General features: G+C 39.8%; 1 protein-coding gene across 1 annotated transcript in view; it reads left to right on the forward strand.

Moving 5' to 3' along the window:
• Positions 1–23755: 23755 nt before the first annotated feature.
• Positions 23756–26090, forward strand: part of LOC110214854 (PWP2 small subunit processome component) — a 38699-nt gene continuing 36364 nt past the window's right edge. Inside the window, exons 1-2 of the mRNA XM_020995940.2 lie at positions 23756–23839; positions 24771–24883. Of these exons, the coding sequence (XP_020851599.1) occupies positions 23822–23839; positions 24771–24883 (131 nt within the window). The 5' untranslated portion in view covers positions 23756–23821. The remainder of the gene's footprint in view (positions 23840–24770; positions 24884–26090) is intronic.

The raw sequence follows: 26090 nt of genomic DNA on the forward strand, positions 1-26090 counted from the left end.
ATGAAAAATGCTATCCATCCCCAGGGAAAGAACTGATGGTGTCTGAATACAAATTGAAGCATACTTTTTAAAAACTTTCTTTACTGTTCTTGAGTTTTTTGTCTGTTTTCTTTCACAACATGACTATTAGGGATATGTTTTGCATGACTACCCAAGTATAACCTATACCAAATTGCTTGCCTTCTCAATGAGGAGGGTTGGGAGAGAATTTGGAACTCAAAGTTTTAAAAATGAATGTTTATTATAAAATATTTAGGAGTCTACCTACTGAAACAAACCCAGGAAAACTATACGAACACAATTACAAAACATTTTTCACACAAATAGAGTCAGATCTAAAAATCAGAAAAACATCAGTTGCTCATGGGTAGGTCAATCTAATATAATAAAAATGACAATTCTACCTAAGCTAATTTACTTATAAGTGCCATACCAATCAAACTACCAAAGGATATCTTATTGAGTTAGGAAAATAATAACAAGATTCATTTGGAATAACAAAAGGTCTTTTCATGAAAAGAAATGCAGGGGAAGGTGGCCTAGACATTTCAGATCTTAAATTGTATTATAAAGCAGCAATCATCAAAACTGCTTGGTACTGGCTAAGAAATATAGTGATGGATCAGTGGAATAGGTTAAGTATGCAAGATACAGTAGTCAATGACTAGAGTAATTTATTATTTGATAAACCCAAAGACCCCAGCTTCTGGGATAAAAACTCATTCTTTGACAAAAACTGCTGGGAAAATTGGAAAAGAGTATGGCAGAAACTAGGCATAGATCAAAATCTCACACCATATACCAAAATAAAGTCAAAATGGGTTCATGATTTAGACATAAAGACTGATACTGTAAACAAAATGGGAAAGCAAGGAATAGTTTACCTATCAGATTTATGGAGAACGGAAGAACAGGAAATAGAGAACATTAAGAAAAGCAAAATGGATTACATTAAATTGAAAAGGTTTTGCACAAACAAAGCCAATGCAACCAAGATTAGAAGGAAAGTAGAAAATTGGTAAAGAATTTTTACAACCAGTCTCTCTGATAAGGGCCTCATCTCTAAAATAGAATTAAGTCACATTTATAAGAATACAAGCCATTCCCCAATTGATAAATGGTCAAAGGATATGAACAGGCAGTTCTCAGATGAAGAAATTAAAGCCATCTATAGTCATATGAAAAAATGCTCTAAATCACTATTGATTAGAGTAATGCAAATCAAAACAACATCACACCTATCAAAATGGCCAACATGACAAAACAGAAAAATGATGAATGTTGGAGAAGGTGTGGAAAATTGGAACACTAATGCATTGTTGGTGGAGTTGTGAAATGATCCAACCATTCTGGAGAGCAATTTGGAACTATGCCCAAAGAGCTATGAAATTGTGCATACCCTTTGACCCAGCAATAACAATTCTAGGGCTATATTCCAGAGAGACCCTACAAATGGGAAAAGGACCCACATGTACAAAAATATTTATAGCAGCTCTTTTTGTGGTGGCAAAGAATTGGAAATTGAGAGGATGCCCATCAATTGGGGAATGGCTAAACAAGTTGTATCATATGAATGTAATGGAATACTATTGTGCTATAAGAAATGATGAGCAGGCAGACTTCAGAAAAACCTGGAAAGACTTGAATGGTATGATGCTGAGTAGAGTGAGCAGAAGCAAGAGAACATTGTACACAAAAACAGCCATGTTGTATGATGACTGATATTGATAAACTTAACCCTTCCCAGCAATACAAGGATCTAAGATATCTCCAAAGGCCTCATGATGGAAAATGCTATCCACATCCAAAGAAAGAACTATGGAGTTTGAATGCAGATCGAAGCATACTATTTGCTACTTTTTTTCTTCTGTTGTGTTTGGCTTCTTCTTTCTGGTGGTTCCTCCTATTGGTTCTAACTCTTATTTACAACATCACTAATGTGAAAATATGTTTCATAGGAATGTATACGTATAGCCTATATCAGATTGTGCGCCGTCTTGAGGAGGGAGGTGGGGAGACAGGGGGAGAAAAATTTAAAACTCAAAAGCCTATGGAAGTGATTGTTGATAATTCAAAATAAGTTAATTTTAAAAAAAGAAAAAATGAATGTTTAAAATTGTTTTTACATGTAACTGGGGAAAAAGAAAATATAAAATAAAAGCAAAAAAGGTAAAAATAAAAACAAAAACAAAAAAAGAAAAAGATAAAATCTGTGATTCCTTGTACAATGGAAAAAATTTTTTAAAAATCAAGCTCTTAAAATAAAACAAACTCCCTAAAGGTGCAAGTAAAGGAACCAAATGGACCTTAAAGTCCATTATATTGTCCTTAAGCTTAAAAATGAGCTAATTATTGTAATACAGTATTGTAGAAAGAGCACAGAAAATTGGAAAGGTGCAACAAGATTGGACAAGGGCAAATATTGTCATGCCAAATTAACTTTATTTCCTTTTCCAACAGGATTACTTAACTAGTAAATGAGGAAAATATGAATATATTTTACCTATAATTTAGCAAAGCTTTTGATAAAATACCTTATACTATTCTTGGGGAAAAGATAGAAAGATGTAAACTACATGATAATGAAATCAGATGGATTTAAATCTGGTTCCACATCTGAACTCAAAGAGTAGTTGTAAGTGGTTCAATATCAGTGTAGCCAGATCCCTCCAGTGCTTGATCTGTGCTTGACCTAGTGCCATTTAGCATTTTTATCAATGACCTGGATAGGGCAGCTAGGTGGCACAGTGAACAGAGCTCTGGCCTTGGAGTCAGGAGGACCTGAGTTCAAATCCAGCCTCAGACAGTTAACACTTAACTAGCTGTGTAACCCTGGGCAAGTCACTTAACCCCGACTGTCTTACCAAAAAAGCAAAACAAAAAATTTTTTTTGAAGATGACACAAAGCTGGGAGGAACAGCTAACACAATGGGGGACACAGTCAACATCCAAAAGAACTGTTACAGTCTAGAGCATTAGGCTATGTCTAACAAAATGGAATTCAGTTGGGATAAATGAATGTCTTGTACTTGTCTAAAAAAACAAAATCAATTTCTCAGCCAAACTCCTGGGAAAAGCTGGCTACATTCACTACCATAAACTATATTCTAAGGCAGCAACCATCAAAATAATTTAGTCCTGTTTAAAAAGTAGAAAAGTAAATAAAATTAACAGAATAGGAAAGGAAGAATCAGAAATAATCAAATTCAATAACCTACTTTTCAATAAACCCCAAACATAAATTACTTAGGGAAAGAATTCTCTTTTGATAAGAACTGCTGGGATAGCTGAAAAATACTCTAGCACAAATTAGGCTTAGCATCTTAAGCCATTATTCACAATGAATTTAAAATGACTAAGTAAGCTGAATATTAAAAATAATAAAAAAAATTCTGAGAAAACAGCAGAACATACACCTTTATAGCTATAAGTATATAAATTCTTAACCAAAGGGATATAGGAAATAGGAAAAGAAAGAATAAATCATTTTGATTATACAAAATTGACAAACTTTTGCACAAACAAAATTAATATATCTAGACTAAGAAAGGAAACCATGAGTGGGGTGGCGATGTGTGAAATTTTTTATCAAATTTCTGGAATAAGGATATGATATCCAAGATATAGGGGCAGCTAGGTGGTGCTGTGAATAGAGTGCTGGGGTTGGAAGCAGAAAGACTCATCTTCATGAGTTCAAATCCAGCCTCAGATACTTACTAGCTGTGTGACCCTGGCCAAATCATTTAACCCTGTTTGCTTTGGTTTCCTCATCTGTAAAATGAGCTGGAGAAGGAAATGGTGAACCACTCCAGCATCTATGTCAAGTAAACTCCAAATGGGGTCACAAAGAATCAGACACAACTGAAACTATAAAACAACAACAAAATCTAAGATACATAGAGACCTGACAGAAATATACAAGACCAAAAGCCATTCCTCAATAGATATGTGGTCAAAGCATATGAGCCAATAGTCGCTCATGTGAGGAATTGCAAGTTATTAACAGCCAGAAGAAAGAGTGATCCAAATCACTAATATGAATGCAAATTAAAATAACCCTCATATTTCACCTTTCACCCAGAAAATTGGCAAAAAGGAACAAAATAGCCAATATTGGAAGGATTGTGAAAAGATAGGCATACTAATTCATTGTTGATGGAGCTATGAACTAGTACTACTGTCTTGGACAGCAATCTGGAATTGTGCAAATGAAGTGACCAAAATGTCCATGCCCTTTGACTCACAGACTCCACTATTAGGAATATAACCTAAGGAGGTCATTTGACAAAAAGAAATGCTCCATATACATCAAAATATTCATATAAATATTTTTGTGATTGTAAAGAATTGGAAACAATGTAGATGTCCAAAAACGGCTAGACAAATTATAGCAAATGAATGTAATGCAATATTATTGTCCTCTAAGAAACAGGAAAATAAGACAATAAATCCTTCAGAAAAGGAATTTGATGAATGCAGAAAAACATGGAAAGACTTACATGAATAGAGATTTGGTTGGAAGGCAGTCAAGCCTTTGGATAAATAGCTTGGGACTCTCTTTATCCCTTATGGAAAAGTAATCAGTAATGAAGCTTGAACCTAAAATTATTTCCCCTAGACTGACAATGTTTACAGGAGTAGATAGATATAATTCTAGCCCGTACTTCATGGATCTGAGGAAAGCAGAATGTCCAACCTCACACTCTAACCTCCTCCTTAGAGAAAGGTGAGAGGAGAGGTTAGAAATATTTTTTCTTGTCTCCTTGGAAGCCATATCTAGATAGATCCACGTGGGCACACAAAATCTACATGGGCAAAAACAAAATAGCACTCACACACTTACATCCTTACATTTAGAAAGTTGAAAATCAATAGGCATAAATATAAACTCATACACTTGGGTAAAAACAATCAACTTCACAAGCACAAAATTGGGGAAGGGGAATAAGCATTTTATATAATGCTTATTATATGCCAGGCATTGTGCTAAGCATTTTACAAATGTTGTCTCATTTGTGCGGACGGAATAGTTAGCAGTTTTTCTGGAAAAAATATCTGACATTTTAAATGGACTATAAATTCATAATGAATCAATAGTATGATATAGCTGTCAAAACATGAATTTGATTTTGGGTTGCATTGAAGGACATAGCTTTCAGAAATATCAGTGTGATTATCCACTGAACCCTCCTCTCACCAGACCTTATGGGGAGTATTATGTTCAGTTCTGGGAAATCACAATTTTAAAAGGACATTGATGAATTAAAGAGTGTTTGGAGAGCAACCAAGATATTGAAGGGCCATGAGTACATCTCAGATGAAGATTAGTTGAAAGAACAGAAGATATTTAGCTGAGAGAAGAGAAGACAGTGAGGACATATCAGCTATCTTCAAATATTTGAAGGGCTGTCATATGGAGAAGGGATTATTCTGTTTAATCCTAGGGAGCAAGACCAGGAAGTTGAAAGGGGAAAATTTAGACTGATGGCAGGCAAAAATTCCTAACAATTAGAACTGCTCAAAAAGTGGAATGGCCTGCTTCAGGATATTATGGGTTTCCCTTCCTTAAAGGTCTATAAGCAGAGGCTGGATAACCACTTGTCATGTATGGTATAGCAGGGTTTCCTTTGGTTTATGGATTGGTTTAGAGAGCCACTGAGTTCCTTTCCAAATATCAAATTTTGTGATTCTACCATATGTCCTGGACATTTTCATTCTATGTGTTTTTGAGAGCTATAGTCCTTGCTTTATTCCTACTTCATGAGTTGTTTACTCACATATATAGATTTTTTTAATTAATTTTTATTTTAAAAAATCAGCAAATATCTGTCTTCTTTCTCTTTTGCTCCCCCTCCTAACTGAGGAAGAAAAAGAAAACCTCTGTGAAAAGCATGTACAGTGAAGCAAAACAAATGTTGGCTATGTCCAATACATATACATATGTAATACACACACATATATACATATATATGTGTATATATATGTGTGTGTATGCATATATATATATATATATATATACATATGTATTATATATAAAATTCTGCACTCTGAATTCTTCACCTCTCTTATCAGGAGATGGGTAGTACACTTCATAGCACTCTAGAACTGTGGCTGGTGATTACAATGCTCAGAGTTCCTAAGTCTTTCAAAGTTACTTGACTTTACAATATTCACAGATGCAGTTTTATCCTCACCCTCTAACCTCAGAAGTGATGCAAATGAGAGCTATAATTCTTCCTGCCCCTAACGCTGACCTGGGAGCTGCTGGGAACTGTGTTTATAATTCTATCCATTTCTGGGTTATAATATTCCTTCTGAAATGATAAAATGAATTCTCATACATAAATGCAGCATGAGAGATGAATCTCTACATGCAGCAAGTTGAGCCTATGTAAAGGCAAAATAGAGCTAAATTATACATGTTTGTAGGTACAGGGAAAGCTCTTAGTTAGTGAACAGGTGCACTCAACAACAGCACCCTAACTGCCTCAATGCTTTCAGCAATTGCAGCACAAATGCCTCAGGCTAAAAAGGCAGGAAAAATATCCAGCACCTGGGTAATAGATAAAAACAGCACCAGTAGTTTTAATGCTAACATTTCTCAGCACTGTGAGTGAGGCTTTTTCTTTGTGCACTTGTGTTTGCTTCATTACCTTCTCTATCTAGGCTAAGGGACAATTGTTTAGATTTGTATGGTGTCTCTCTTGTGAATATCCAAAATGGGATCCTTCTACTCCCACTCCGTTACCTTCCTAGGAAGAACCACTTTTTGTCTCTTTAAAAGCAAAAGGAACTCCATTTCCCTGTCTCTACTTATTGGTGCCATTGTAGACATTTTCATACACATAAAAGGAAATAAGGTCATAATAACACATGAAGATAGTAAGCTATGGAGAGAATGGTTCATCTGGATCAAGGGCTGCTTTGGGGTGAGGGAGATGCTGTAGCCAGTAAGGGACATATGAAATTCTTTTATCTGTAATACTTTGTTAGGATAATTAGCTTGTTTAAAGCCTAGGAAGCAAAATAATGGTCCCTAAGATCTATATGGTTCTTTCCTTTTCAGTTTTCGAGAATTTATTTTAGGTAAAATCGCAATTACTTCAAGATTCCAGTTTGGAAAATTCCTAATATTTAGGCAGAGGTTGGGCTCTCTAGCTTTACCTTTATATCTATCTCTAGTTAACCTTCAGCCTCTTTATGATTAAGGTGAAATTCAATTTGCTAGAAATGTTTGGGTAACAAGACAGCAGATTACATTATAGTGTCTATGGAGAGACAGGGACTAATTTCTTGAGATTTTCTCCAGCCTGGCTCTTTCGCTCTGTCCACAGCTTATTCCTACCTTTATTCCTCAGAGGTGTGCTTGAATGCCATTCCTCAGAATCTTTATTCAGTTCTGTGAGAGCTCCTTCCTTTTAGGTCAAGTCCTTAGACCCAAGTCTCTCACACAGTGGCTTTTATTGATTAAAGGAGCTGTATAGGCTTGTTCATACAGTAGCTTTGATTGATTGAATAAAAAAGTATTATTACCTAACAAAGGTAATTATTTAAGTAATTTAAAGTGGAATAATCAATGTAGCCTAGTCTTACATACTTTGGTAATCTTTTTCTGTACTCAGAAGTGAGGGGGGACAGAAAGTAGATAGATAAAAGAAGGTAAAGAGAGAGGTAGAAGATAAGAGGTAGACAAAAAAAGGTAAAGAAAAAGAAGGTGTCAAGTGTGTGTGCATGACTCATCTATCCATCAGTTTCCATATATTCTGGGTGGGAGTGGAGGGGAAGGAGAAGATTGACTCCTCAGCTTCCAATCCCTATTGCCTATAGTAAGAGCTTGGGTGTAGGGGTCTCAGGGTGGAGTGAAAGGCATGTCATGCCAAAGTGAACCTCTCTAATACCCCCACCCCAGCCCTTCTACATGGCTCAGCAAGATGGATTTTTTTTTTCGGACTCTTTCCTAGAATCTTATTTCAACATCACCACTCTCATGACATCATGGTAAATGCTGTCCATTAAATGTATCCCTAGGTTCCTGAGTCCCTGTGGCAATACTCTCTACCTGGCTAGCCAAGAAGTAAAAGCATACCTCCTTTCACCTGTCCAGGGGGCTCCTGGAACCCTAGACCTTCCTTTACATTTGACCTAGAACCATCCCTCCTACTATAGTTTCTGGGAGCTACAGTCCTAAACCTGACCATATTGCTACTTGAAATGTTTAAGAGAATCTTCAGTTCTAGTGGTTTCCTTGCCTAGGAGATCTCTAAGCTCTATTCCAATCTCAGAAATAGATGAGTTATAGACTTATCTCTGTCCCTACCATAGGGGGGTGTGTGTGTGTGTGTGTGTGTGTGTGTGTGTGTGTGTGTGTGTGTGTGTAGAAATAAGCATTTATATAGTGCCTATTATATGTTATATAATGTGCCAGGCACTGTGTTAAGCTCTTTGCAAATATTATCTTGTTTGATCCTTACAACAAACCCAGGAGGTAGGTACTATTATTATCCTCATTTTATAACTAAGACAAACGGAGGTTAAGTGACTTGCCCAGGGTCACATAGCAATTACATGTCTGAGGGTGGATTTGAACTCAGGTCTTCTTGATTCCAGGCTCAGTACTCTACTGTGCCACTTAGATGTCCTAGGGACAAGGAAGATAAGGTCCTGGCTCTACAGCAGTCCTGAGAGATACTGGCTTTGTAGACCAAGCTCTGTTTCCACTCTCCCCCCCTGGTTCTGGTTGACATTTAAGTACTTACTCTATGCCTGGCCTCTGTCTTGTCTATGCTGGGGACTACCCACCAGCTTTGGGGAGCTCTGGTCCTGGCTGACTAGATCTATATCTCACTAGAATATATGGATCTTCTCCTTGGAATTCTATAGTCCTAGTTCTTTATTTTCTCTGCAAGCTCTAGTAGTATCTTTATGTGTACCCTAGGGCTCTTGGAAGTTATGCTCATATGTATTCCTACCTCAGATGATACTAGGAGCTGGAGGTCTTTAATTTAACTCGCTCCATTTTATGTGGGGAGCTTTTAAAACCAGTAGTCATGCCAGTATGCCTGTATTATAGCCAACAAGAGTATAATGTAGGTTTGCCTTGTGTAATAGGGGCTTGCCTTTGGAACTTGCTCAGATTGCCTAACATGGAGGCACCCTGAGGGGCTTGTTCTGGGCATGCCTCCATTAAAGGAGTAATTTCTCTATCCTTGCCAAAAAGCCAGCCAGAAGCTGTAGTCCTGGATTTATCCCATTGTCTCTGCCCCAAGGGCTACTGGGAACTGCAGTTCTGACTCAGTCCTGGCTCTTTAAATCTCAGCCTATTTCATATTGTAATCCTGGCTTTACATCTGCCCATGGGCAGATATAAGCAGGATTTATGGCTCTATGCCTACCTAGAGTCCATTGAGAGATACATTCTTGCCTTTGTCTTCACTCTTGGAGTGGATAGGGGGATAGGGATAGAGAGACTGGATACAGAATTCAGACATGAGGAAACTCCCTCTATCAGTGCAGGCTGATACTATTTCTGCAAATTATAGGCTTGGAGAGTTGCTAGAGTACTAAGAGGTTAAGGAACTTGCCCAGGGTCACACATCCAGTATGTGTAAGAGGAGAAACTTGAACCAGTCTTCCAGGTTGCTTTCTCTAACCACTATTCCACTTGCCTCTGACTTTGAGGGTGACAGTAATTTGTAACTTTGTCTCAGCCTCTGCTCTTAGGACTGCAGAAAACTAATTCTATCTGTATACTTATCCAGGTGCTACTAGAAGGTAAATTTTGGTTCTACAACTTTTGTGCCAGGGTATCTCTATCAGTGGCTGCCAGACATTTTAGTTCTGGTATGGAAGTATGTAGGTATGTAGTTCTTGCTTTATTTTATAGTCCCAATCAGGGGTGGCTTTTAACTGCTATCCTGGATCTATCTTCACCCAGGTAATTGCATTAAGTTGTGGTTCTTCCTGTAACCTTCTTCTCAGATTAGGCACTGTTAGGATCTGTAGTCCCGGATTTATCCCCACCCAGGGACTGCTTGAGATGTAGTTCCAATTCCCTACCTCCCTCCCTTTCCTCCTCCTTGAGAAAACAAGCAATTTGATATAGATTATACTTGTGCAGTCATGTGAAACATTTCCACATTACCCACGCTGCAAAAAAAGCAAAAAAACCCCAAAAAGCAAACAAAACAAAAAACCAAACACAGACAAAAAACCCCAAGAATAATACAATAAAAAAGTATGCTTCAATATTCATTTATATGCCATAAGTTCTTTCTCTAGTGGTAGATAGCATTTTAAATTATAAGTCCTTTGGAATTGTTTTGGATCATTGTATAGTTGAGAATAGCTAAGTCATTCGTAGTTGATCATGGTACAATATTGTTGTTACTGTGTACAATGTTCTCCTGGTTCTGCTCATTTCACTTTGCATTAGTTCATGTAAGTCTTCCCAGGTTTTTCTGAAAGCATCCTGCTCATTGTTTCTTATAGGCCAATAATATTCCATTACAATTATATGCTACAACTTGCTCAGACATCCCCCAATTGATGGGCATCCCCTCAAATTCCAATTCTTTGCTACCACAAAAAGAGCTGTTATAAATATTTGTGTACAGATAGGTCCTTTTCTAAAAGGATATTCTTTATAGCTAGCTAGAGATGAGGGAGTTCCCATAGTCCTCCAAGTTTTTATACATATTGGGATGGTGGTATGGCAGCTCTAAAGATGACTTCCCAGCTTTTATATATACTATGTATAGGAAGAATCCTATCTCTGGTGCCTGTTAAGGATAGTCCCATGCTTCTGGGAGGTTTCAGGGCTATGACTGGTCAGTCAACAATCATTTAAGTGCTTACTATATGTCAGGCACACACTAAACACTAAGAATACAAATACAAGCAAAAAGAAAGACAGTCCCAGACCTCAAGGAACTTACATTCTGATGAGGAAAGGAAGTTGAAAGGGTGTGAGGGTGTGGTTAGCAAGTCTGGAGAGTAACCTGGTGAAAAATGAAAAGATGGCTAGGCTGGGTACCCTCCCTAAATGAAGGTTCTGGGAAGAGTCATCCTATTAGAGGGAGTCATCCCATCTGAAAGAGGGGCTAAAATGATAGAAGGTACTTTCTGAGGTGTGGATTCCAGGTCTGGAGTAATCTCCCAGGATGAAGGTTTCTGGGACGTGGAAAAGAAGTCCAGCATGTAGCCTGATGAGGAAACAAAGTATTATATGTTACCTCTGCTTCTAGATCTGTATTTTGGTATCTTTGAACACTATAACTGGTTGAGGAGGCAAAGAAGGTATTACAATAATACAGGCAAAAGGTGATGAACCAGGGTGATGTTTACACAATGAAGAGGACAGATGTGAGAGATGTAGAGGCAGAAAGCATGAGATTTGGAAAGTGGGATGAGTGAGAGTGAGGAGACGAAGATGATACCAAGATTGTGATCCTGATTGACTAGAAGGATGTGATTCTTTTGACAGAAATGTTAAGATATATTCTCTTCATTTTTCTTCTTCTTCCCAAAAGTCTTCATGCCAAGTTCAAAAACATTACTAAACTAGTGCCAGGACAGAGCCAATCAGTCTTTTTTGGAGTCTGATGTTTCTATGGCAACCTTTGCTGGGCAACAGCCCAAGGATGAAAGGGTTACACCTGTATTTCTATTTTAAGTAAATTGTCCTTTTTCCGCACTATTGTGATACACATTATGTAATTAATTCTGGCTAGTCTAGGGCAGAGGATTTAGAGAAGAAAAATGGGACCTAGGAAAAAAAACTGCTTAAGTACATATGAACCTAAAGTGAATCCAACTACCTGGAGGCATAAATACACATAGTGATGAAAGGATGTCACACTGGGGTCCCTATCAATCCCCACTGAATTATCCAGGGGCTATTTGGATAATGCTCTACCTCGGGGCCTGACTGGAATCATAGTCTTTATTCTATCCTTGGATCTGGAGGTAGTAGAAATGTGGTCCTGACTCTAGAGAGACCCCAGGGCTTATAGAGCCTCTGCCTCTTTGCCTGCCCAACATGGTTGCTGGGACCTGTATTCTGGGAGGGTGTACTATTTAAAGATACTAAAAACTGTCTTCTTGGTTCTATTCCTGAATTAGAAATTACCGGAAGGGATAATCTTAGTGCTACCCTTACCATAGAGCACTGGGCTTGGAGTCAGGAAGACTCATCTTCCTGACTTCAAATCCAGCCTCAGATACTTACTAGCTGTGTGACCCTGGGCAAGTCATTTAATCCTGTTTGCCTCAGTTCTTCATCTGTAAAATGAGGGGAAGAAGAAAAGGGTAAGGCACTCCAATATCTTTGCTAAGAAAACCCAAATGGGGTCATGAAGAGTCAGACCCAACTGAAATGATTCAACAGCAGCAACAACAGCCTTACCATGGGGGCTGCTTGAAGGTGTTATTCCTTCTCTTTCCCAGTACAAGAGGCTACTGAAAAGTATAGTTATTGACTTTATTCCTGCCTCAAATTTGCTAGGAGTTAGTATCCTAATTCTAGTCCAGGCCACTGTAGTCAAGGTTCTGTCGCCATCTTGAGGACTGAGAGTTGTATCACAGCTGAATCAATTAATAGATAAGTATTTTATTCACTGCCTTCCTTGTGCCAGGAATGACAGAAACTGGCTCTGGTAATACAAGTACAAAAAAATAAAATAAAACAATCCCTACTCTCAATGAATTTATGTTGTTCTGGGAAGACAATAAGTATACATAAAAATTCTCACTTCCCTTTCCCCCCACCCCCTTACTGAACATTTTAGCCCCATTTTCATCTCTGCCCTCAGGCTCTTGGAAAATCACTCTGACAGATATATGGAAGATGGATTGGAGAACCCCTTCTATGTCCCTCCTCTAGCCTGGGTGCTTCTGGACTGCCAAAGATGGATGAGTAGTCCTTGAAAAGGGCTGGGCAAGCCCTCACACTAGAGGTGCTATTCCTCCTTGAACACCCCAACTCTCAACTCTCCCCTATGGCTCCAAGAAGCTGTGGCATTCACAGCAGTCACACCCTGGGGAAACCATCTTGGAAAATGGACTAAACCAGGCTGAGAGTCAGGGGGGTGTCTACCCCAAGCATGTGAAAACTTGGAATGGGTGGATGAGACCAATTTGTTCCAATAATCATGAAGGTGGCTGAAGCAGGAACCATGGAGCGCTTAGAGTTTGTTCATATATGGAAGACGCCAAGGTCATCCACTGCCACCTGGGCCATCGCCAGTCATCCCGACTTTTGCCCTGCCACTGGACTTGGATGACTGTGGAAGAGAGGTTGAGGCTGACGACTTTGTACAACTTTGCTTCACTTAAAACCAATTCACCCATGAATCAAGACATCACCCTGTGATGTCATTGGTCCTCTTCGGAAACAAAAGACAAACAACAATAGGCGCTTCTGGAAGTGGTAGTACTAGTTCTAGTTCTGGGAGAGGCTGAAAGCTTTTGAGTCCTTTTGCTCTCTTCCCTTCCTGTGAGAGAAGCAGGGATTAGGGATCTGTAGCTCTAGCTCTTTCTCCACCTTGGGGGACGGTAGTAGCTGTAACCCTAATTCAGTTCCTCCTCCAGCAATTGCTATAAACCTTAATCCAGGCTCTACCCCTACCTGGGGGCCACTAGCAGTTAAAGTCTCAATCTTCTTACCTTGAGGCAGTGTTTGGGGGAGGAGAAAGTATAAAAGTTTAACAACTGGCTGGGGGAGGGGGAAATGTGCACAGAATACACTTTAAATTTAATTTGCATTATTAATATTTTTCCATCACTTTCTTAAATCTAGGAATCAATAAAACAAGCCCTAATTTGTAGCATTTGTTGATTTCTGAGGTGCAAATGCTCAAAATTAAACAAACTCTGGGATCAGGATTGAATTGGCTCCAGCATACCCCTGTCCCATGAGCTATATTCTTAGCCACATTTCCAATTCAGAAGTTTCTAGAAGAATAGACTTGTCTTCTAATATTCTATACTAGTAGGTAGCTGGGGTCCCATCCCATCTGTGCTGCCAGAAGTGCTGGAAGCCATAACTCCACCATCAGCCTAACTCTTTGCCCTAGACACTGCTATGAAACATAGTATTAGCTCTGTTATCTAAAGAATTGCTGGAAGCTATAGTCTTCACCACACCCCTTCTTCTGATGCTATTTGGGATGATAGTACTGGCTCTCTATTACTGACACAGAGAGGCTACTGGTGAGATGAACTAAGAATTAAAAGTGACTAGGGAAAGTGGCTTTTATTCTGAACTCTAATTGTGCCCCTAGCCTACAGATATGTGGGTTTGAGGTGGTAGACAGATACAGATCTAGTTTATAATCCCCTTGAGGTACAAGAGTGAAGTAGAAATAGTCCAGCCACCTTCATCAGCAAGATGAAGCTATTACAATGTTTACTATCATTTATTGCTGGAAATAGCTTTCAACTCAGCCACTTGAATTCAAACCTTTAGAAATCTTACAGAACCCAGAAGAGACTGTCTTTGTACCAGAGGGCTGGTGATATGTTGTCTTTAACTTCGTCATTTGCCATTGTCACTCAGAATTATGTCAGCAGTACCAATTTCCCCATTGTGTGCCACTCTATTCTCTCCCCTTTGGAGATTTCATCAGCTGTCATGGGTGCAATTTTTATATCTATGCAGATATTTCTGAGATCCATAAATCCAGCCCTGTGCTCTCCTGAATTATAGTTTCTCATCACCAACTACATCTCAGATTGAATTTCCAATAGGCATTTCAAACTCAACATGTTCAAAACAGAACTCATTATCTTTCCTTTCCCTGTCAAATTTCCCTTTTACAGTCAAGGGTACTATCATCCTCCCAGCCAATCAGGCTTACCACCTCATTGTTATCCTTGACACCATATTCTCATTTAATACAATCTGTTGCCAAATCTTGTTTTGTTTTTGACCTTGTCCCTTTCTTTCTATATGAGTTATAGACATAACCTGAACTATTTTTAATAGTCTGGTTGAATCTCCACATCTGAAATCTCTTTTCACTCTAATCCATCTTTCACTCAGCTACCAAGGTGATTTTTCTAAAACACAGGCCTGACCATGTTACTTTCCCTCCCTACTTCCCTGCTGAATAAATTCTAGTGGCTCCTTATTACCTCCAGCATCAAATATAAAATGCTCTTTTGGTAATTTAAAGCTCTTCATAAACTAGCCCCCTTCCTCCATTTTCAGTCTTCTTATATTTTGTTTCCTTCCTCTCACTCTGATGTTCCAATTATACTATTTTACTTTTAGTTCCTTAAATGTGAAACCCTCCACCTTTTGTCTTTGCATTCAGATATCCCCAGTGCCTGGAATGTTCTCCATCTTCACCTCTACCTTACTTTCTCTGGCTTCCTTCAAGACTCAGCTCAAACAGCACCTTCTTCAAGAGTTTTTTCCTAGTCTCCTCTGCTGCTAATGTTCCCTCTCAGATTGCCTCCCATTTATTCTGTATATAGCCTGCACATATATAATTATCTATGTATTGTATCTCCCATTAGAGAATGAGCCCTTTTAAGAACAGTTTTTGCTTTTGTATCCCCAGAATTTAGCACAGTTCCTGGCACATAGTAAGCATTTAACAAATGCTTGTTGTGTGACTAATTGACAAGACAGAATGAGGAAAGCCCCAGTTACTGGGGAAATGGTACACAAACAGATACAACGTGGGCAGTGGCAGTGTAAGTCACCCTGTGCCACTTCGTATCAACCCTGACTGGAGGTAGCAGCCCTGGAGGAATATCCTGAGCTGACCATAACTGACTGATTAATTCAGTTGATTTTCAGGGATCATCAGGCACAACTCTGGATAGTTCTGAGGACTCTTCCAGTTCTTCAAGGGCTAAGTTCAGAGTCTGAGTTTGACTCTGAAGCTGATGGAGGCAGTGCACTGGAGTCAAAAAGGAGACCTTCAATGTGATGGTAATGGTGACAGCACAAGCAAACAGCAGAGCTCCTCCAGGACAAAGAGTACGGTTCATGTTGATCTAAAGGCCCTGCTCATACTGAGCTGGAAGGTGAGGGCTGGGAGTCCCACTGGATCCTGAAGATGTGGTGAGGGATCAGAAATTCCAGAGAGTAAGGACTGTTCTGGAATGTGAATCAATTTGCTTGCCTTTTGAGCTAAGTAACTCTTTTTCTTCACCAATTCAAAGTAACCTAGTTTGTTCTGTAAGGTAAGAACTTCTGTCTAGAAGGTGCCAAGAAAAAAATGTATTTATTACTAAAAATAAAAATTGAATCCATTTTATAACTTTAAAAATGAAACAAAAGTAAAAGTTAACCTAAAGAGGGTGAGAAATATTACCAAGACTATAATTCTCAGTATTCCATTGATATAGCATAAGGACTTTTTTGTGGTTTGCCATTTCCTTCTCTAGCTTATTTTGTACAAGTGAGGAAACTGAGGCAAACAAGGTTATTAAATGACCTGCCCAGGGTCACACAGCTAGGAAGTATCTGAGGCCAGATCTGAATTCAGGAAGATGAGTATTCCTGACTCCAGGCATAGCACTCTATCCACGGCACCATTTAACTGCCCCAGTGTGAGGACTACAGCTCCCAGAAGTCTCTAGGCAGAGTGGGGACAGAGGTAGAACTACAATTCCCAGGAGCCTATGAGAGCTAATTACCTAGGTTTGGCACTGCTGGGAGCAATGGTACTGTGGCGTTTCTTCTCCTGGGCTAACTGAGGCCGGGAATTGTAGTTTTTTCTCTATCTCTTCTCAGCTGTTAGCAGCAGGTATATCTGAGAAGACAATGTTTGGCTGAGGATGATTTTCCCTTCACTCTTCTGGAAAGGGGACGGACAGGTTCCCCCCAGCCCATCCTCTATCACCTTTTCTTTGGTTTCCCATCACACTGAGAAAATTTACCCTGTGTTAAACACTGGCTCTGATGGTGGCCTTCTTTCCTACTGCCCCTGGGCTTATAGCTGAGCTCTAGTGCAGTTTTAAGGTAGAAAAGTCACTTACTGTAGTTTATCATCGGATTTCTCGATATGATTCAGTCTGGGACAAACTTCAGGGTTTTGCTGGAATAGGTATGTGTAAGCTAAGTGGTCTGCCTATAGGTCAGGTAACCAGTTTGATTAGATTAAAACCTGAACAGATTGTTACACAGAATATTCTGGGAGATGGAGTCCTGACTTTATTATTTCTTTAATGCTCTTGAGAGCTTTAATCTTGGTCATTTTTATCCTTGGGGATGCTGGCAAAAACATTTTTCTCTACCCTTGCCCCAGGGGCTCTGTTTCCCTACTTTCTTAACTGTAGGCACTGCCAGTATCATAGATTTAGAGTCAGGAGGGGCTTAAGAGGCCAGCTATTCCAATGCTCTCATTTTACAGATGAGGCAATGAGGACCAGGCTAAATGATTTGCCCACAGTTGCAGTCTGAGAGGTTGAGACCCCTCAAAGACTGGAGTACAGGATGGGGTTGTCTGGAATGAATTCACAGACTCAAGCATTCCTTAAGTCAAGGTGGCAAAGATTTGTTGTTACGCTTTTCAGTGGGCAAGGATTCTTAAGGAACCTGCAAGAGACTGAGGATGGAGCTAGGGTTTATATGGAAAAGCACATGGAAAAGGAATGCCAGGGATAACGATTAGGTCCAGGCGTGTCTTTGGGAGCTATGGATGGGAAAGTACAGGGAGCATACCAGACAGGGAGGGAGATGACAGAGGTATGGATCTTGGAAGTCTGGCAGGAGGAAGAGTCCTTGGACCAGCCAAGGACAAAACTCCTTGGACTGGGCAGGGCACGCCTCTCTCTCTGTCTTGATGAGAAAATACTCTGCAACAAGGGAAAGCTTTCTCACAAAACAGGAACTTACTAAGTAATTGGGAGGCTTCCAGAGGTATGATTTGAGGGCTGGGGCCTGCGCAGCCTGGCACTCTCTCACCCAACTTTGTGTAGCTGCACCAGGAAGAAAAATAAGGGTCTTGTTGGGGCCCATGCATGAATAACTGCTAGGCACAGTGTCCTTGGGCTGGGGAGTGGTTGTCAGAGACAATGTTTCTGAGACTAGGGAGAAATTGGGGTCCAAGTATAAGCACAAGCACCCAAGCACAAGCACCCAAGCATCCCATCACCCACAATCATCCTCTTAGTCCAAATCCAGTATTTTTCCCACCACACTTTTTCCTGTTGATGTATAATTGTGATTATATACCCAACCATGGTGATGCAATATCTGCCCAAGGAGATTCTAGGAGATTTAGTTCTTTCCTTAACTTTGTTCATGTGGTGTGAGGTGCTATATGCATTATCTCCATCCCTGCCGAGGGGCTGTTGCTATGAGCTGTCTGTGCGCCATCCCCTTATTTTGATCTATTCAGAGCTCTAGTTTTATTTTTTGATTGGCCTCTGTTCAAACAATGATGAGAGTTGTGCTTCTGGATATTTTCCTACTCTTTAGCTCTAAAGGCTGTTGAATCTGTCAGTCAGTCAGTCAACCAGCCTTTATTAAGTGTTTACTATTGTGCCAGGCACTATGCTAAGCTGGGAATACAAGCAGAAAGAAACATAGTTCCTGTCCTCAAGGCGCTTACATTCTAATGAGGGAAGACAACACATAAAAAGAAGCTGAGAAAGGTCGGAGAAGGTACCTGATTTGTCTCTGGGGCATGGTAGAAAGTCTGGAGTGCAACCTGGAGAGGAAAGAGTTAAAGGACTCATATACACAAAAATACTTACAATAGCAATTTCTGGTGGCAAAGAATCAGAAACTGAGAAGGTACCCATAAACTGAAAAAGAGCTGAACAAATTATGATATGTGAATATAATGGAATATATTGTACTTCAAGAAATGATGAGAGGGATAGGATCTATTTTCTTCAAAAACACTAGTTCTGAAGTCAAGAATGAATTCAAATCCTGTTTCTGACACTACCTGTATGACCTTAGGAAATTCATTTAATCTTTCTAAAATGCCCTCAGAAGTTTGGGCTAGATGACCTCTGAGGTCCCTTCTAACTCTAAATTTATGATCCTATGATCCCCTAGGGTTGACACTGGGCCCCTTTACCACTACACCATGGGAAGCCACAGTAATTGCTCAATCACTGCCTCTGGGAGGCTCTATTTATGACTCTAATTGCCTAAAGGCTTCTGGGAATGGAAATTATTTAGAGCTTGATGGGAGTTATAAACTTGCCCCTATCCATGCTCTAAGGAATGCTGGAAGCTATAGTTCTGATTTTAACCTTGCTTGGCCCCTAGGGTTATTGTACTACAGGCACTGTCCTTGATGTAGGACATGTTCTATCTCTCATCTCTGTGGCTTTGCAATGATGACTGCCCCTCATGTCTGGAATGCCTTACCTCTTTACCTCCTCTAGCTTCCTTTAGGACTTAGCTCACAGGAAGAGGAGCCAAGATGGTGAAGTAAGAAGCATTAGACTCTATCTCCCACACCTTCTTGACAAAGATCTAGAGAATGCACTAGACTGAATTCTAATTAAGAAAGTGAAGAAGTTACAATGATTCATTTTTCCTGCCTGGGCAACTTAGGGAGCTAAACAAAGGGGTCTGCAGACATTGCGGAAGGGGTCCGGCCAACAGCATGAGTAGCCGTGGTGATTGCTGCAGGGGGCATTCCCAAGCCCAGGAACTGAGAGTAGACCAAGACAGGGCAACAGAGGGGATCCCTGAACAATCTCTGGGTGCAGGAAGAAGGTGCCATCTGGCGGCTCTGCTGCCTACCATTCACTTCTGGGTCACAAATCCAGGGTTGAGGGGAGCAGTCCATGATCATTGGCCCAGCTGTGCAAAGCATGGAACAAATTCCAGGAAGCATATGGCAGCTATAAATGTGGCTCTGCTCCCAGGAGCAGAGGGCAGCATCCCAGACCAAAGAGGAGCTGGCAGTGCCATTGCTCTCAACCCACAAAATCTCCCAGTAGTCCAGTAGTGCCCAGCACTACCATAAAGTCCAAAGTCAAGAAGTAGGTTGGAAAAATGAGCAAACAAAAAAAGAACTTGATCATAAGGAACTATTGTGGCAACAGGGAAACTCAAGACACAAACACAAAAGAAGACGATGACTCTAAAACATCTACAAGTAAAGACTCAAAGATAAATGCAGCTTGGGCACAAATCCAACAAGAATTCCTAGAAGAGTTCAAGAAAGCATTAAAATGATTTTAGAAACCAAATGAAAGCAGTAGAGGCAAAAATGGGAAAAAAGGGAAGAACTGGGGAAGAAAGATGAAAAGAAAGTTAATAAGTTGGAAAAAGAGGTACAAAACCTTACTGAAGAAAATAATTCTTTGAAAATTAGAATTGGCCAAATAAAAGCCAATGACTACATGAGACACTAAAAAAAACAATAAAACAAAGTCAAAACTAAAAAAAAAAACAAAGAAGAAGAAAATGTGGAAATATCTCATAGGACAAACAATGACCTAAAAAACAGATCAAGGAGAGATAATTTAAGAATTATTGGACTACCTGAAAACCATGAACCAAAAAAGCCTTAGACAACACATTTCAAGAAATCATAAGGGGCAGCTAGGTGGCTCGATAGATATAGCACTGGCCCTGGAGTGAGGAAGACCTGAGCTCAAATCTGGTCTCAGACCAGATACTTGACACTTACCAGCTGTGTGACCTTGGGCAAGTCACTTAACCCCAATTGCCTTGCCAAAAAAAAAAATCATAAAAGAAAACTATCCAGATATCTTAGAACTGGAGAGTAAAGTAGAAATTGAAAGAATTCACCTGTTATCTCCTGAAATAAACCCTAAAATGAAAACTCCCAGGAATATTATAGTCAAAATCCAGAACTCCCAAGTCAAGGAAAAAAACACTGCAAGCAGAAAGAATTCAAGTACTATACTGAGGAACCACAATAAGGATCATATAAGATTGAGCAGCTACCTCTCTAAAATTTGGAATATGATATCCCAGAAAGCAAAGGAACTAGGCTTCCAACCAACAATAACCTCCCTAGCAAAATTGAATATAATCCTACAGGTAATAAAATGGATCTTTAATGAAACAGTGAGCTTTTAGACATTTCTGATGAAAAGAACAGAGCTGAATACAAAATTTAACATACAAACACAGGAGTTAAGAGAAGCATAAAAAGGTAAATATAAATGAGAAATCATAATGGAACAAATAAGGTTAAACAAATTTCATTCTTATATGGAGAGATGAGACATGTCATTCCTCAGAACTTTATCATCACCAGAGGTCATAGAGAGACAGAGGGCCTGGTTGTGATTCTGTTGTGTTTGGATGATCTCAAAAGAAGAATGGAATGGGTGGGGAAGAAGAATGCACTGGGAGAGAGGGGAAGAGATAAGAAGAGGAAAATTTATCTCACATATATGTGGTGTGCCAAGTGGAGTTTATACAATAGGAAAGGGAAGATGGGGGAGGAACAGATGACACTTGAACCTCTTTCTCATCTAAACTGGTTAAAGGAGGGAAGACTAAACATACACTTACAATTGAGTACAAAAATACATCTTGTTCAACAAGGAAATAGGAAGGAAAAGTGTTAAGGGAAAAGAGGAAAGTAAAAGGGAAGGAAGATTAAAAGAAGGATTAGAAGTAAAACAGATCTTAAATGGGAGGAGGGAAAAAAAAGAAGGCTAAGCATAAGAGAATATGATAGAGGGAAATTCATAGTTAGCAATCATAACTGTGAATGTGCATGGTATGAACTCCCCCATAAAATAGAAGAGGATAGCAGAATGGGCTACAAACTAGAATCAAATGTATGTCATTTTTAAGAAAGAAACTTACAATAGAAAGCTACATACAGAGTTAAAACAAAGGGCTAGAGCAAAATCTACTATACTTCCACTGAAGTAAAAAAAAAAGCCAAGGGTAGCAATAATGATCTTAGACAAAGTAAAATGAAAACAAACCTAATTAAAAGAGATAAATAAACTGCATTTTGCTGAAAGGTGTCATAGACAAAGAATTAATAATTTTCTTCTTCTAATATAATAATAATAATAGTCTTCTGTTAAGCAAGACGTTAAGATTTGCAAAAATATGTAAAACAATGCCATTCTTCCAACAATTTTTTTGCTTTGGAAAATAGTTAATTTTCATAAAAATATGTGATGTTAACATGCAATGGGTTTACTACTGTTATTTTAAATGAATTAGTAAATATTTTAAAATGGGTTGGTTTTATATTTAGAATTGAATTGCTATCATTTATGGAATTATTACATGGTGGCAAGCATGACCTGTTCTTTGAGTACTTGCTGAAAAAGATCAAGGTGGCAGAGGAGACTAATGCTTCAATCACACTTTAATAAGGCACTGAGGGTATGAGACAAATGGCACAGAGGGTACAGAGACAAATGTCTTGGAAGGGGTATAGAGGCAGATGGGTATGTGTGGTGGAGAAAGGCAGGCAGCATAGGGAAGGGAATGGGAGGGAGTCACTTATGTAACCATGGATTAGAGTTTGGAGCACTTGGTAGTGTGGATCCAGATGGAGATGGGGGTGGGGTGGGGAACTAGGAATTTGGGATGTCATTTTTATGGGGTTTTTTTTTTGGTGGCAGACAGACTTTTACCCAACATTATCCAACATATCCACATCATCTTGAAGTTATCAGCAACATTTGGTGTTCTGTTGGTCTTACTACAGATATCTGGAGCTTCTCTGAGGCTTACAGAGGCAGTTAGCAGGACCAAAAGGTTCTGACAGCAAGGCTTAGCTGGCTTGGCTTCCCCTGATTCAGCACAGTCTCAGGACGTGATTGTTAGTTAATACATGATACAGTTTACAAGTAACTGTTATGCTCCTTTGATTTATGGCACAATCTATAGGTGATTTCTATGTTCTCCTTTGTAATCTTACTTCTTGCTATTATTACTTTAAACTGGCTACTTATAAAGTAACTTGCTTTACCAACCAGAAGTGGGGAAGGAGTCAGAGGGATCATAACAAGATACAATTTCAACACAGAATACAATAAATATCAGTAGATATAACCTATATGCAGTTCTCAATAATTTTAGAAGTTCTCAATAATTTTTATAGGTGTAAGACCAAAGAGTTTGGGGACTGCCCCTTATAGGGGCAAGAATATAAGCACGATGCCTTTAAAAAAAGAAGATACGCTTCCATAGCATTATTTTCCTTCTATTAGGTAGCTAGGTGGCACCGTGAACCTGGACACAGAGTTAGGAAGACCAGAGTTCAAGTTTCATCTCAGACATTTACTACTTGTGTGACCTTGATAAAATCATTTAATCTCTGCCTTCCTCTGTATCCTAATCTGTAAAATGGGAATAATAAATGACAGCTAAGATTCATATACGGCTGGGTGTTTTACAATTTTTATTTCATTTGATCCTCACCACAACCCTGGGAGTAGATGCTATAATTATCCCCATTTTACAGATAAGGAAATTGAGGCAAACAGAAGTGAAGTGACTTGCCCAGGTTTCAGTTACTAAGTAGAGGATTTGAATTTAGATCTTCCTGACTCCAGGAACAGTCTTAATTTCTCGTACCTCCCAGGGTTGTGGTGAGGATCAAATGGGATTTGCAAACCTTAAAGCCCCAAATAAACGCGAGCAATTATTAAATGCTCTCTTTTGAGACAGCGCATAGGCTTACGCAGTGTGCTTTCTCGGCAGCTTTTCTTGAATGATTGAGAGGAATGGAGCGCTCTTTCCTCCGAGCCACCAAGGGGCGCAGCACCTTCCCGATAGAATACTCATCCTCTCTATGGCCTACCTTTCCGCTCTCCCGGAAGTCCGGGTCTTCGCGAGCCTGGCTGAACCGGGTGGCGGTGGAACTCCCACGCGGGGACCGCGGACATGAAATTCAATTATCGGGTGAGCGCGGAGGGGCCCCGGGGAGAGCGACGCCCCACCCCCTCCCCATACCCCGGAGCGCGGCGCCGTACTGCGCATGGGCCCTGTTGGAGAGCGGGATGGGGGGGCCGTGGGGAGCGCCCGGGCAGAGCCGAGGAGGAGCGAGCAGGCGTCCGCCGCGTGCCGGAGCCTGGGCGGTGGGGCACGAGGCTCATGGGGCGGCCGCGGAGGAGCAAAGCTGTGGTTCGCAGCCTAGCACGTGGGTTGCGGTCACTGAGAAGGGAAGCGGGCTTCTGGGCTCTGGGGAGGAGCATTTCGGTCAAATCCCGGTTTGCGGGGGAAAAAAAAGTTTGCATTTTCGTTTTATTTTGGGGATCCTGCTGTGCTCCGAGGTGCTTGAACCGATGGCTTGTAGTCAGACTTTGGGAAATGGGTGGCGACGCTGGACCTGCACTTAATCGATTATTAAACATGTATTAAGCATTTGCCAAATGTCTGGTACTGTGTTGAGCCCTGAGGTCAGGAAGGTCAGGGTTAAAATTTGCCGCAGACGCTTGGTAGCAGTGTGATCCTAGGCTGGGCATTTAGCCTCAGTTTCCTCATATGAAAAATGGGGATAATAGCGGCCCCGTATCTTTCAGGATCGAGGTAGTATCTGCAAAACTCAGCAAAGTACCTGGCACATAGTAAGCACTGTAAATATTAGATATTTATCATCATCATCATCATCAGCCATCATGGTGCCTTCTAAACTAGGTTACAGATAATCGAAGGCTTAGCTTAGAAGGTATGATAGTGAGCAGGGACAGCTTATCTGTAACCTAGGCCCATCTTTAGAAGGTACCACGGCTCCCCACTGCTGTTTTCCTGAATACTTAAGATTTCTGTCACCTTTTAGGAGTAACAAGATCATAATCTTGGTTTTAAGGCAAATGTGTTTTGTTTTCTTTAGTTTTCAAATTTGCTGGGTACAGTCTATCGCTGTGGGAACTTAAATTTTACTCCTGATGGAAATTCGGTCATTAGCCCAGTGGGAAATAGAGTCACCGTCTTTGATCTAAAGAAGTGAGTATGTTGGAATATTAACAGTAGTTACTCTTTGCCTCTATGACACATCTGCTGGCATAGCTAGGTTTCAAAGCTGTTTTTCCCCACTTTAATTTTTACATCACAGTTGTGAATTGAGCATATTTCACTTGCATATTACAGAGGATAGTTTCAGAGAGGTAATTTTACAGAGGACAGTTTCAGAGAGGTATCAGCAAGTCACCCCCTTTAATGCTAATTTCTTGACTAAAATTCCATGTTATGAAGTCATTTTGTACTGTTCTTGGACTATATAAAGCAGAACATTATATATAATTTTAGGAAAATATTTAGGGACAGTAGTTTAGAATTGATGGTGTAGCAAGGAAAGAGACAACTTCTTAGACTTGCTTTTGACTGTTTTTACTATGGCTAAATGAGAGAGAAGTTAAGGTAACACAGGTGGTGATCTGGATAGAGCAGCATGGTGTTGTTCCATGCAACTGGGACCAGGTTACAAATTTATTGGTAAAAGGGAATAGAGATTAAAGTTAAAGAAGTTCAAGATCTCTTCTTGTGGTAGGGAGAGCATTGGATTGGGAGTTGACAGCTGGGTTCTTGTCCAAATTCTATAACTGTGTAAGTCACTATAGCTTCTCTTGGTTTCTGTTTCTTCAACTTTAAAATATGGCAGTGTTAAACTCTCCTTGAAAGTTAACTTCCCCCCCAAAAAAGTCACTTCCTTCTCTTCAATTCTATGGAATTTAATTCTGTGGAATCCAATTTTTGGTATGACTGATGTCTCATTTTTCTCCTGAATTGTTCTATACTTAATTTTCTGTTCTATAAAGGAAAAAATAGATAAAATGCTATCTAAGGTTAACATCCTATGAACTTGATCTTTATGGTTACTCTGTCGTACTTTACTTTCCTACATGTCCTGGTTGAGTAGGGCTCTCTATTACTTTTAGGATCAAATCCAGACTCTTCTGTTTGGCATTTGAAGTCCTTCACAACCTGGTTTCAGGCTACCTTTACAGCCTTATTGTACATTATTCCACTAACCAAACTGGCCTTTTTGCTGTTCCTCGTATACAACATACCATTTCCTGTCTCAGCCTTTGAATAGACTTCTATGCATCTTCATTCCTACCTCTTCTATTCCTTGCGTTCTTTCCAAACTCTGCTCAAGTACCACTTGATTTGTGAACCTTTTTCTTGGTCCTTTCTGCTGTCAATGTCTCCC

This window comes from Phascolarctos cinereus, unplaced genomic scaffold (genome assembly GCF_003287225.1).
Source record: "Phascolarctos cinereus isolate Bilbo 61053 unplaced genomic scaffold, phaCin_HiC Scaffold_726;HRSCAF=1367, whole genome shotgun sequence".
Taxonomy (NCBI): Eukaryota; Metazoa; Chordata; class Mammalia; order Diprotodontia; family Phascolarctidae; genus Phascolarctos; species Phascolarctos cinereus.